This window comes from Dermacentor variabilis, chromosome 1, assembly GCF_050947875.1.
Source record: "Dermacentor variabilis isolate Ectoservices chromosome 1, ASM5094787v1, whole genome shotgun sequence".
Lineage (NCBI taxonomy): Eukaryota > Metazoa > Arthropoda > Arachnida > Ixodida > Ixodidae > Dermacentor > Dermacentor variabilis.
The window spans coordinates 176809320-176822151 of record NC_134568.1 but is presented as its reverse complement, the minus strand read 5'-3'; the positions used below and the strand labels follow the sequence as shown (position 1 = coordinate 176822151).

The following is a 12832-nucleotide window of genomic DNA, read 5'->3' as shown; positions in this document are numbered from 1 at the left end:
GTTAGAGTGCAGTTGACCTCTGCCAAAGTTGCCAGCAGATGGTGATCTGGTGCATGCAACACTGTATTTTCATCTATTTTTTGCAAAGGCATGACAATAGTTGAAATACACTGACCAGGTCACTTGAAAGCATGTGTGCATGCAACAGTGCGCAGACAAGCTTTCTTGGCCTCTTGAGGAATAAAGTTACTTATTTTACGAAGGTTATTTATTTTTTTTTTCATGGTCCCATCCGATGAGAAATGAAAACCACAGTGAAAATCCGATGACGCTGTGCACAGATGTGTTATGTAACGTCTCTAGTATGCCCGTCGATTAGTAAGGTCGCAGTTGTCAATTCTGAGCAAGCAATGAGCATGCAAACATGCCTCGAACAATAGAATCTCCAGCTAAGTGTGAAGTGCATGCTGTCATTCGATTTCTGCATGCTGAGGGGCACAATGTCGCCAAATTTATTGACTAACCAGTGATGTGTACGGTACAACTTTCATGAGCGGCAGCAAAGTGCGGCAATGGCGCAGGAACTTTGAAGCAGGATGCACAGACGGTCATGATGGAGGTGGGCAGGGAGAACAGCGAGTCTTAGCCGATGATCTTGTTCAACGAGTGGATCAGGTAATTCGAGAACATTGTCGGTTCACAATTTCTGTGTTGGGCGATTTATTTGCCGAAATTTCCCGGTCAGCTCTCTATACCATCATCCAGTACCGCAATCTCTGTGTAAGGTGGGTTCCCAAGATGCTGACCGACCATCACAAAACACAGCAAATGGGCGCAGCCTTAAAGGGATACTAAAGACAAATATTAAGTCAAGCTAAAGTGATAGATTAGTGCTTGAGAATCTCTAAGGCGTCAATATTATCGCAAACAGAGCCTTAATAATTAAGAAACTGAGGTAAACGCAGGACATGATTAGAGACTCCCTCGGGACATTCAAGTACTTGCTCGATGACGAACTCCTCAGTTAAATTTTGTCACTAGTCCTCAACCACTTGTTGCAAAAAAAAACAGCATTGTATTGTATTATAAGACGAAATAAAATGCTACTTGTCCAGTTCTATTTCATTTTTAGAAAAAAGAACTAATTGAAATTACCCTTGACAACGACGCAGGTGGTCGAAAGGCTTCATTTTTGCTCGACTCCGCGCCGCCAACGCTTTCGCATTTCAGTAGTTTCATTATCGTGTAGTGCTGCACTGGTTTTGCTGGCTCACAAAAATCGCACAAACTGCAAGTAGCAGAGAATTCAACTTCCATATCACGTCGCGGGATGCCCAAATGGCCTACGCCACTTGACGAAAAAGCAGCTGCAGCAGCGAATCCACCTCTCTGTCTTGGCTTGGTTCCGCCGTCTGTCGGGCGCTGTTTTACTAACCGATGGCTGCAAGGGGTGGTGATGGCATATGCAACGTCACCACTTCCCCGGTTGGGTGGCGGGGGATTTGAATTTCGAAAAAGGTATTCGGACCCTTCAGATGCAATTTTATCGTAAACTAAATCCTTTCTTGGCACGAAATAAGTGTTGCGAGGTTTCCGGAACGGTATTTAAACAGTCCATGTCGACTTAGTATTTGCCTTTAGTGTCCCTTTAACATTTCTCCAGCGCTACCACAATGAAGGAGAAGATTTTTCTAAGAAAATCATCCCAGGGAACGAGACATGGGTCCGCTTCGAAACTGAAGAAACAAAAGAGCAATCCAAAAAGTGGATGCATCGAAAGTAAAGAAGTTCAAGCGAACCTTCTCGAACAGTAAATGTATGGGTACTGTGTTATGGGACAGCGATGGTGTTCTCTCGGTGGAATTCATGGAACGTGGCATGGACATCACTGCAGCCTCATACAGTGTTACTCTTGAAGGTCTACGAAAGGCAAGTCAGAACAAGCGAAGAGGAATGTTGTCATCAGGCATTGTCCTTCTTCATGACAATGCGTGGCCGCACAGTGCAGTTGCAACGAAGAAGCTCCTGCAACATTTTCCCTGGAAAATGTTTGATTACCCACCGTACAGCCCGAACTTAGTTGCCTCTGATTACCATCTTTTTGCTCACATGGAACACTGGCTAGTAGGACAGGAATTTGACTCAGACAAGCTGCAGACCAGCGTACAGAATAGGCTGAAAGCACAGCCGGCTGCCTTCTATGCTGAGGGTATAGGAAAGTTGGTACCACACTACGAAAAGTGTCTCAATCGGAGCAGCGATTAGGTAGAGAAGTAGCTGGAAAGTATATAAATGCTCCAAATAAAACAGTTTTGATTTTCATAGCGGTTTTCATTTCACAACCGATTGGACCTAATATATATATATATATATATATATATATATATATATATATATATAATCCTTTGTATCCTAAACCAATATATATATATATATATATATATATATATATATATATATAATCCTTTGTATCCTAAACCTATTATATTTTGGGCTCCCAATTACCCAGGCCTTTAGAAGGTCCCTGCCAAGTCTGCATGACCAGTCGGCAATACTACATGAAAGCCAGTACAGGCAGTACATTCCCACACAGTCTTTTCCATCACAAAAGTGATTCATATAAAGCTTTTTCTATTCACATGTAGGCAATTTCTTTCTGCATCCGCCACCAAGTTTGGCAGAAGCTTAAAGTCTTTTTTCAAGCTTTAAATATTGGTACAGACCTTCCAACCTTAGAATTTGAAAAATACTACTGTCAAAGCCAAAAGATACTGAAATTTGGTGAAAAATACTAAAGATAGGGAGAGTTTCATAGACTGTTCTGTAGCTATGCTGTGTACGGGCACTCTGCTATGTAAAGTCAAATCATGATAAAGAAAACTCAAAGGGGCCCAAAAATTTGTCTAGATCAAGCAGTAGGAGTCTGCTGAATTGGGCTGGATGGTGCATTCTTAGAAAGGATTTGAACAGCGCTTCACACAGGATGAAGTAAAGACAACAGAGCACTGACTAACAACTGTCCAATTCCCTTCCAGGAATGCTCGAATTAAAGAGGGTTCAAAATAAAGCACACTGAATGGGAGGGGGGGGGGGGGCGAGGGCTTACATGCGGCAATGCGTGACACAGTCCACTTACACTGAAATTAACAAACGCGCAACAACTTGTGGAACATCACCAACCGATTTTTTGGTAACAAATGGTGCCACAAAAATGCATGCATAATCCAACAGTCTGAAAAAATTAATGTTGATGGCAGAATCAATTTCATTGCCTTTTTACAACTGTACCAATGCAAAAAACTTGCTTGCAGAATTTTCCTATGTGTTGTGCTTCATTGAAATAATACGTACTTAATTTTTACTTTAAATTTCACGATGGTCAAGGCCACGGGTGCGTTTTGAATTCACCCATCGCGCATCGTCACGCATCGTCACGAACGTACATCACGATATTGCACATGCAACCTTGACTCTGCAACACTGTCAGTTTAGGCTGTGTTGTGCAAATACAATTCGAAGATTTATGCCCGGATGCGAGCTTGGGCCATTCCATCCAGTAAGCACACATGCAAACTCGGTAGGTATTCATGGTAGTTGCTTGGAGATGGCCGCAAATGTGAACTCCACGCATGCGGCTGTCAGTCCAGATGGTGGGCATTACCATATTTACTTGTGGCGATGCACTCTCCGCAACATTTCTGCGCAGCCTCTGCATCATCATCATCTGCCCCGGCGAAGCACAGCTATGTTCTGCACTGCGTGGCCGATAAGGAACACCACCACCGCAGTGTCACTGCCTACTGCCGGTGACAGGGAAAATACAAAAAGCAGGCTACGTGGCTTGAAAAATCCACTTGTTAACCGGACGTACGAAGCGCCAGTACGATCCCCTGCAACTGTTGCTGAAGCAATAAACCACTGTCCTTTTTCTATGTTGGGAATCCTTCCTCAGAGTTTTTTTTTTTTTTCATAATTTTCGCTACTTGAATATGATCCTCACGTTACATTCGAATAACAGGATAATTGACCACTTTAAAACGATTACTTTCAATCCCACGGTCTTTAGCATTACCTTGCCAACATGTACCTTTACGTCTCGACCCAATACATAGACAAGTCAACCGAAGTCAAAACTTGATTTCCATTCAAATCGAGGCCATTTTCATCACGCTTGTGCCTGGTCTTACGGTTACAGTGCTGCAGTACCCTGCGGCCTTTCATGCTTTGACTCCATTCATTCGTGACATTATGGCAATGCAGCGCATTCAGTATGGAACCCGCCTCGAGAGAAGAACAATTTTAATAGTTGAGGAGCTGGGAAACTTCACCGGGGCTCTGTTGCTCGACGTCAATGAGTCAACAATTTGCGGATAGCGAGATTAGTGAGAGGCCCTCTTTAATTGGGAGGCCCGTCGAAAGGGCTCGATCTGTGGACCTTATAGGGGCTTGGTACTGCCCCGAATGAAATGGTTGTGCAGTCTCTTGTAGAGCGGTGTGCGAATATTGCAGAAGTTCGGATAGTAAACTTTTAATATTCGTATTCGATTCAAAAAGTAGATATTTAAAAATGTTAGAATATCCAGATGGGTACGAATATTCAAAACAAACCGAATATATAGCTGTCTGTGTGGGAGCAAACACGGTTCTTAGCATTTGTTTCTATCTAATCTAAGAATATTGGGGGGATCTTGTGTTGAATTTTGTGATGATTTTGTGCTGCTAGCGAAATTTCGGCTGTAAACCACACCGAAGCGTTATACAGTAGAACCCCGCTGTTACGTTCCTCACTGCTGCGTTTTCCCGGCTGCTACGTCGTTTTCATCCGGTCCCGGCATAGCTTCCATAGGATTCAATGTATAAGGAACCCCGCTGTTACGTCGTAGCTGTGAAAACGTTCCCGCATGATACGTCGCAACTTGGCACCCCGAACCCGCCTGGGCTGAAGTAGGCAACGCGCTCCAACCGCCATTTTGGCTTTTGACGAGTTTTGGCTGGGCTTGGCCGGGCTTGGCTATGGAACTGGCTGCAAAAAGCCGCACGGCAGTTCGAGAGGCCGCACTAAGTGGCCATTCGTGAAAAATGCTCTCACTATCATCACTGTGATTAGGGTCACCGCATGGTTGTTGGACGGGTCGACTCACGGAGGAACACGGAGGAAGGAAACTAAGGAGAGGCCCTACCCCATCCGCGCGCTAGGAAAAAAGTGTGGCGGAAATGACGTAGTAGGTTCTCATTTTTTTTTTGCTGCTTTATTATTTTTTTTTGTATGGTCACGCCTTTTGGGCCACAATGGCGGCGTTGTTATGGTTTTGAGCGCTCACACGTGTTGCTCTGGTAGGTTTTGGGCCGTGGCAAAGGCGCTGAGTGGGCGGGTTTGCGTTAGTCACCGTGTCTTGTTGCGCTGTGTTACCTGCACCGTGCTCTGCCAGATGTTGCGCGAGCGCGCGACACCACGCGCAGCGCGGCGTGGTTTCGCGAAAGATGTAAACAAGCGAGGAGGGTGGCCCAAAAGGCGGAGCATCGCCATGAGCAACGCCAGATTCCGGCTTCACTTTTGCTTCACAAAGAGTGACGTCAGGGCCTCTCCTTAGTTTCCTTCCTCCGTGCGGAGGAAGGAAACTCGGGAGAGGCCCTCACGTCACTCTTTGTGAAGCAAAAGTGAAACCGGAAGTTGGCGTTGCTAGTGGCGTTGCTCCGCCTACCGGGACAGCTCTCCTCTCTTGTTTACATTTCTCCCACGCCGCGCCGCGCGCAACCGGGCTGCTCGGACGCGCGCGCTCCGCAGCAATACTAAACAGTCGTTAGCAGGTTAGCATGATTACGCCAAAGAGGGCAAAATTTCCCGCGGATATTCCTTCGTCCGTTGCCATTGCCGTGGCGCGGTGACGACGAGGAGCACGAGCCGCATGATGCCGGACAGTGGCCAAATCCTAGCTTTGGAGAAGCCGTCGCGGCTCTAGACCTCTGCAGGTACGTCGCACCTCACAGCGACGCTGACAGCAATGCGGCCTTCCAGGCTATTGAGAAACGTGTGGCGATTTCTACCGAGCGAAAGAAACGGCAAGCCATCATTATAGGCTTTTTTAAGTCCTAAGCGCACTCTGTGGAAATAAATTGTCTATAGTTGAAGCTGCCCTTTTTTTCATTCATTTTCGGAGCTTTCCTCACTGTTGCGTTTTCTCGGCTGTTACGTTTTTTTCCCCCGGTCCGGTGAAAAACGTATGAACGGGGTTCCACTGTACATCTAAACTTTGCAGGAAAGCCATCATCTCAGTAGCAAGGGGCATGGGTTTGAGGACAGCGCGAGTGAGCTTTTTTTTTTCTTTCTTCCCCCCCCCCCCTTTTTTTGCAGCGCCACCCCTAATTCTGAGCTTATTGCTTGACAGCAAGTGTGATGAGTGATGAGTGGCACAGGGTCAAATACCTCCGAGTTTACAGGCATTTGATGCGGTATAATAAGACACAGGCTGGGCGAGGATAACTAGTGGGAATTACAAAATTTTCCATGTTAATATGAGCCAAATACACAATGTTGTAGTATAACGGCTTACTAGTCTAGTTTTTTAACACTGACAATGCAATTTCAATGTTCTGGCATAACAAATTAGCCAAACTTGCTAATAAATACATATGCACATCATTACTTGATATTCGATTCGATATTCGAATCTAAGTATTCATATTCAATTCGTATAGAAAATTTTGATATTCACACACCCCTACTTTTGGAGATAGTTTTGCTTTCGCGATACTCTGCTCGTCCAGGCACTGAACTCCTCGAAGTATACAGCCAACAGTGCTCTTGGCACTGCGTGAAGATAGCGAGCTTAGTACAGTGCCAGAAACACTTGTCAGGGGCGCATTCGTTCCCGAGTCGGTGTGTTCAGTGAGAAATTTCCCGAAAGTGAAACTATCTCCAAAAATGATTGCCCGAGAATGCTACCCAAGGAAAGCTCTGCCTCTTACTCAGATGACGATGATTAAAAAAACCCATTTCCGAATTACGATTCTTTGAATAAAGGTACCTTTTCTTTTGCCATTCATCTCACGTTACATTTGTGTTTTTTTTTTTCGTTTTTACATATATCATGTGGTTGGAAAGTCAACCCTCCCATTATAATCGGGGTCACTTACATTTGAGTAAATACGATATCTCATGCCCAATCTAACAAATCTCCGATGCAGTTGTCTCCGAGTACGAACATATCAAGAGTAAGCTTCCCGCAATGGCTTCCTGCCCACCACCCACAGCATCTAGGCATAACCAGGGATGGTGCATGGCTGTGTAGGGAGTTTCTGATCAAAGTCGAGCAAGGCATCGTACAGCATCTGAAACTTCGGTCGTCATGAAAAGTTGATTCTACCGAGTAGATAGTGGTGCTGCACGAGGATGTTCTGGCTCGAAAAATTGGTCGACCACTTCGTTCCGTGCACAAGGCACACTATGATGGAAAATAAGTGATGTGGGTCTATAAGTGTTTCCCCTTCTGCAACACAACAACAACAACAACAAAAAAAAAACACTTGAATCGTACACGTTTCACACAGCGTGGTACTGCCCTCCTTATGACGTCTACGAACAGCACCACAATGCAAGTGTGTCAAAACTGCACCTCACTACTTCGTTGACCAAGCTAATACCCCCGTCACACTGGACATTTTATTGTCATTATATTTGAATGACATTCAGTTCAACGAATGCCATTCAACCTGCGGTGGTGCTACACAGGAAAATTTAATGCCATTCGGTCATGATATCAATGGCAATCGTCGCAAAAAAAAGTGGTGAGAAAAGTAGAACAAGGCATGTGTACAATGTCTGAAAAGTCAACCTATTTATATTAATATAAATATGGGGCGTCGCTTCACTGAGTAACACGCATATTAAACTTCTAATTCCAGAGTATCTGGCCACTATAAGCAAAAACAAGGCTTAGCCAGCTTAGTAGCCATAACCCGCCGTGGTTGCTCAGTGGCTATGGTGTTAGGCTGCTGAGCACGAGGTAGCGGGATCGAATCCCGGCCACGGCGGCCGCATTTCGATGGGGGCGAAATGCGAAAACACCCGTGTACTTAGATTTAGGTGCACGTTAAAGAACCCCAGGTGGTTGAAATTACCGGAGTCCCCCACTACGGCGTGCCTCATAATCAGAAAGTGGTTTTGGCACGTAAAACCCCATAATTTAATTTTTTTAGTAGCCATAGCTGATAAATTGAAGACAAACACTATGACTGACATGGCAGCACTAAACGACGATGACGCTCAGTTGCAGTAGGTGAAACAGTTAGTTTATGTCTGCTTTACATAGCGAGCAAAGCATACTAATCAGTGTAAGAGGCTTGATCGTCAAATAGAAGCAGACACCATTCGAGATGCCAAGAATATGTGCCTACAGGTGGCCGAATGTTTACAGTATGGCCAACTAGTAAAACGACAGCCGCCAAACACCCCCGAGGTGCAGAGTAAAAACATTCTGTGGCAACCTGCTTTATAGCATTTATCTAGTGAAAATGACAGATACCTTAAAAAATGCAAAATTAATTTAATTACCCCTTTACATGAATACTTCGCATGCGAAGCCAAATGAGTTTCTCGAACTCATTCGATTGCGCAAGTCATTTGATTCTAATGACACTAAATATCGCTGTGTAGCAACCGAACAATGTCATTTGATGCTAATGCCATTCGATTCGAATGACATTAAAATGTCCAGTGTTAGTTGTTAGTCAGCACTCATTTTGTTCACTTCAGGATGGTGCTTTTTTGTGTTGGTTTTGTAAGAAAATATACAGTATTTTTTTAAACAGATACCCACAGTGCCCAATAGGCACAACTGCAGAAGGTGGGCATATTACGTAGTAAAACCTCGTTAATTAAGACGTATTTCACTGCACATCGGTTAATTTGGACAACTCTTGGAGATCAGAGAGTGCAGAGCACCGCAAATGGGCAACACAAAAGAGCAAAAACGGTGCTGGTGTTTAATCGAAACGAAGCAGAGTCTGCATTGCCATAGTCATCAGCAGAAATAGTATGTGAATGATAGCGACACTGTAACGAGTTGTCCCTATTTATGCCTTTAAAGCCTTTTCTTGAGTTCACTGCCGCGCATAACACCGCATCGGCCGCGCACCTTCAAAACTGCGTAGTCATCATCCATGACCATGTCAATAGCAACCACCGTTTTTGCAGCAAACTGTCGTATCGTTTTGACTAGGTCACTGCGTCGGTCGTGGACCTTCGGAACTGCAAAATCGCTGTCCATGGTCGCGTTAATAGTGGTCGCGGTAGCGCCTGTCGAGGATGATCACTGGCTACACCGTGATGAACGGACGATCTGTTGGCAACCAGCTGAATGGCGAAAAGTAATCAGGGTGGGCACATGGCAGTGAAAAACGTGTCCGAGATGAAGAAACACGATGCCGCCGAACTGCAAAGTAAGGCACGAGGCCTTCGCCACTGCGAGCACTAATGAGTCACAATATGATAAGAATTGGAGCTTCCGCACTGCTTTTGTATAAAATAGAAATGGGATTAGCTGATTCATAAGTAAATAAAAGCATGTTGACACAGTAAGCATTCGTATTTTGTTTTCTTGATACGCTCGATAATTTGACATTCAGTTAATTCAAACATCTTTTTGGGGGCCCATTATATCTGAAATAGCGAGGTTTTACTGTATATAAAAAACAAGTATGCCCAATAAACACAGAGTTGGGGCGTGGGATAGACATCGTTGAAAAAACATTGGAAGTCTGCAAAGATGAGCTAAACCTTATGTAATGGTTCAAATTCAAGTCACTGTTGTACACACTGGCTCTTCTACAACAATGCCATCAAAATGCTCAAATAACGAAATTCATGGAGAAGAGAGACATGTGCTAACTCCAATTAACATTGAATGTGAGCTGAATGTTCATAAGCACACATGATAAAAACAAGGAAGAAATAAAAATATTTTACAATTCTAAACTTCCATATGACACACAAGGAAAAGGAACATGTTCACAGCAGCCTGGAGGCACAGACCTATAGATTTACAGCTCGATCACGTTCGAGCTCCAATCAAACTCTGCAAGTGACATTCTCTACTAAAAACCAGCCTTTTCCAGTCTTATGAATGCTCACAGTTTGTAACTAGAGAAAGCCATCAAACAAGACTCACCGTTTTCTTTGTAGCCCATGCCAAGAATGACTTCAGGAGCCCGATAGTAGCGAGTGACCACATAAGGTGTCATCATAAATGTTGTCCCTGCAGTTCGTGCCAAGCCAAAGTCCAGGATCTTCAGCGTGCAATCCGACTTAACAACAATGTTGCTAGGTTTCAAGTCCTGCACATGAAATAAAATGCCTCAATGTGAACACTCGCAGAAACAAGGCATGCGCGTTACCTGGAAATTTATACATGTGCTGTACATCGCCAGACAATAATTTCACCACAATAATTAAAAAGCATAGTGAAGAAAATCCAAACAAGAGAGAGCTCCACAAGAAGATGGAGGCCTGAAGTGATTAACTCTTAGCACTTATGTGTCGGGCTCCTCCAGCCACGCAAAAAACACTGGTTCTGGTTCAATGCCGGGAGGCGCCGAACATGTGTGCTTGCATTTGCCAGTTTTTTGGATTGGCAGCGCCAGCTTTTGGGAACTTTTCAACTACTAAGTGCACTTTGCGATGTCTCCAGACGTGGACAGCACTTATAGGGATTTTTTCGCCCAATTTGTGGCGCAATGCACTGACAGGATCGCAACATTTTCTGCAAGTGTGTTTTATGAACGAAACTCATGCAAGTTCAATTAATCATACGATTATTTTAGTGCCAAGGATGAACATATCTTGCCTTCATATTGTCAGCAAATGACCTCGGTTTGCACTGCTTGCAGTGAGACAGAAAGGTGGCAGGAAGGATACTGTATTCTACTGCAAAGCCTACAGTGCAAATCCTGGCCTCCACCCACGAGCGTGCTTAAGTACCATTGAGAGCATTAGGAATAAAGAAATTTACCTGAAATAAATCACTTAAGATGGTTTTGTTTACTCTCAACTTTCTTTTTTTTTTTGCACTGCATCCGAAATGCACGAAATAGTAGCTGCTGATTGGAACGACCACAAGTTGGGTAAATGCTCATGAGCGCAAGGTCAACAGCAGTAGAACAAGGATATGTCGCTGACTCTAGCGACATTTCTTGTTCTGCCGCTGTTAATGACTTCCCAGTGGACAAAAATTTGTTATACATATATTGTCTTTGATGACTACCAACAATGGCTAAAGACACCTTGCAAACAAAATCTCATGCCATCATTTCCATGATCAGTATTTCCCAATGGAAAACTTGAAAGGAGTTGGAGGGGTCCATTTGCGAGCCTATTTGTGGAGCTTTGTTTCACAACGGATATATGAAAACAATGACCACAGTTAATGCTGAACCTGGCTTGAAACTTCAAATGCTTTCAATACAACCAGACGTCGCATCCTGCACCCAGTGCATTGTCACCTTTTGCCCTGATCATAGAGTATGAGTGCAATACTGTGAACTGTGTATTTTACTGCAACGCTATTTGAATGCTCAAAACTGGGTTTGTTGTGTATTGCCTGTACTCTCTATTACAGCACTGTCACTGCATCACTGTCAGGCCACCTAATTTTCAACAGCTTCATCCTCATCCAGGGTTCATACAGGCCTCAGAGACAAAAATCCAAAGATATTCAAGGACTTTCAAGGCCGATTCAAAGCTTTTTCAAGGAAGCAGAGCAGCATCCAACGCAGCAATTGCTTAATATAACATTTCCAAAACATTACAGTAGTTATACTTAGCTACGATGAAGTAGTTAAAATCGGCACTTCATTATATTTAAGTGTCGTTACATTGAAATTGGACCTTTTATGCAAGCAAGTACAGTCGATGACATTTTTATTGCACAGAAGCGGCCATAAAGCTTTCCTCTCATAATCATGCAATGTGAAATAAAAATGAAAAAGAATTACACAGAGAAAAAAAATCATTTTGTTGAATTTGAAAATCCTCGACCAAAGATACGGTTTCATGCCATGTCGATTTACATCTATGGTATAAAACTAAACCTGCAAAGCTTTTGCGTTCAAACCGCCTCCGCAGCTGATAATATAGGTAGCCCTCAGTAGGATGACCCTATCAGCCATTTTGGCTCACCCAGGCTTTGCACTTAGCACAGACTACCTCTCATATACGGCACGAGGGCCGCGTGAAGAAAAATATGCGAGCCTGACACACTTGCTTTTGCACTGAGCAACCGATGTGGCTTGACTTCGCTGCATCGCCGGCCTTATGTGCCTTTCTCTCCTCCCCCCCCCCCCCCCATCTCCCTTCTACTACTCCAAAACACGAGTCTGACAGCACTGACGGGGAAGGGAGGGCAGCAGAGAGGGTGTGAATGCAACAAAGGCGTGTGGATCAAAAGGCATGTGTGTGGCACGCAGGCGAGTGCAACAGCTCGCTTTATTTTTCCTTCTTTATATTACTGTACCATTGTTTTATAAAATGGGAAGTTTGCTGGGTCCATGCTGATCAGCCATAGAAAGCAGGTGATGAAATTGATCTTAGACTTCAAGAAATTCAAGGGCCGTGAAAATGTACTTTTCAATTTCAAGAATAGTCAAGCCGAAGATGCCGCCCAAGTCCAAGGACTTCGAGCCGCCACCTGAGGCCACGACAACAAAACTGCCGGACCATTCATTAATAAAGCTTCTCTCTCTCTCTCTCTCAAGAATAGTCAAGCGTTTCAAGGACTTGTACGCACCCTGTCACTATAGAGCAAAGAAAAACAAAGCGTTGCCCACCACTACTATGGAATGATTTAGTGACCGCGGATCCGGATCATGAGACCGCCACCACCTGCTCAAGTATGTGCTC

At 44.2% G+C, this 12832-nt stretch overlaps 1 protein-coding gene across 1 annotated transcript in view; it reads right to left on the bottom strand.

Moving 5' to 3' along the window:
- The window catches only part of bsk (mitogen-activated protein kinase dJNK), a 98341-nt gene that overhangs the window by 29324 nt on the left and 56185 nt on the right, over window positions 1-12832 (bottom strand). Inside the window, exon 6 of the mRNA XM_075700196.1 lies at window positions 10107-10272. Coding sequence (XP_075556311.1) covers window positions 10107-10272 — 166 coding nt within the window. The remainder of the gene's footprint in view (window positions 1-10106; window positions 10273-12832) is intronic.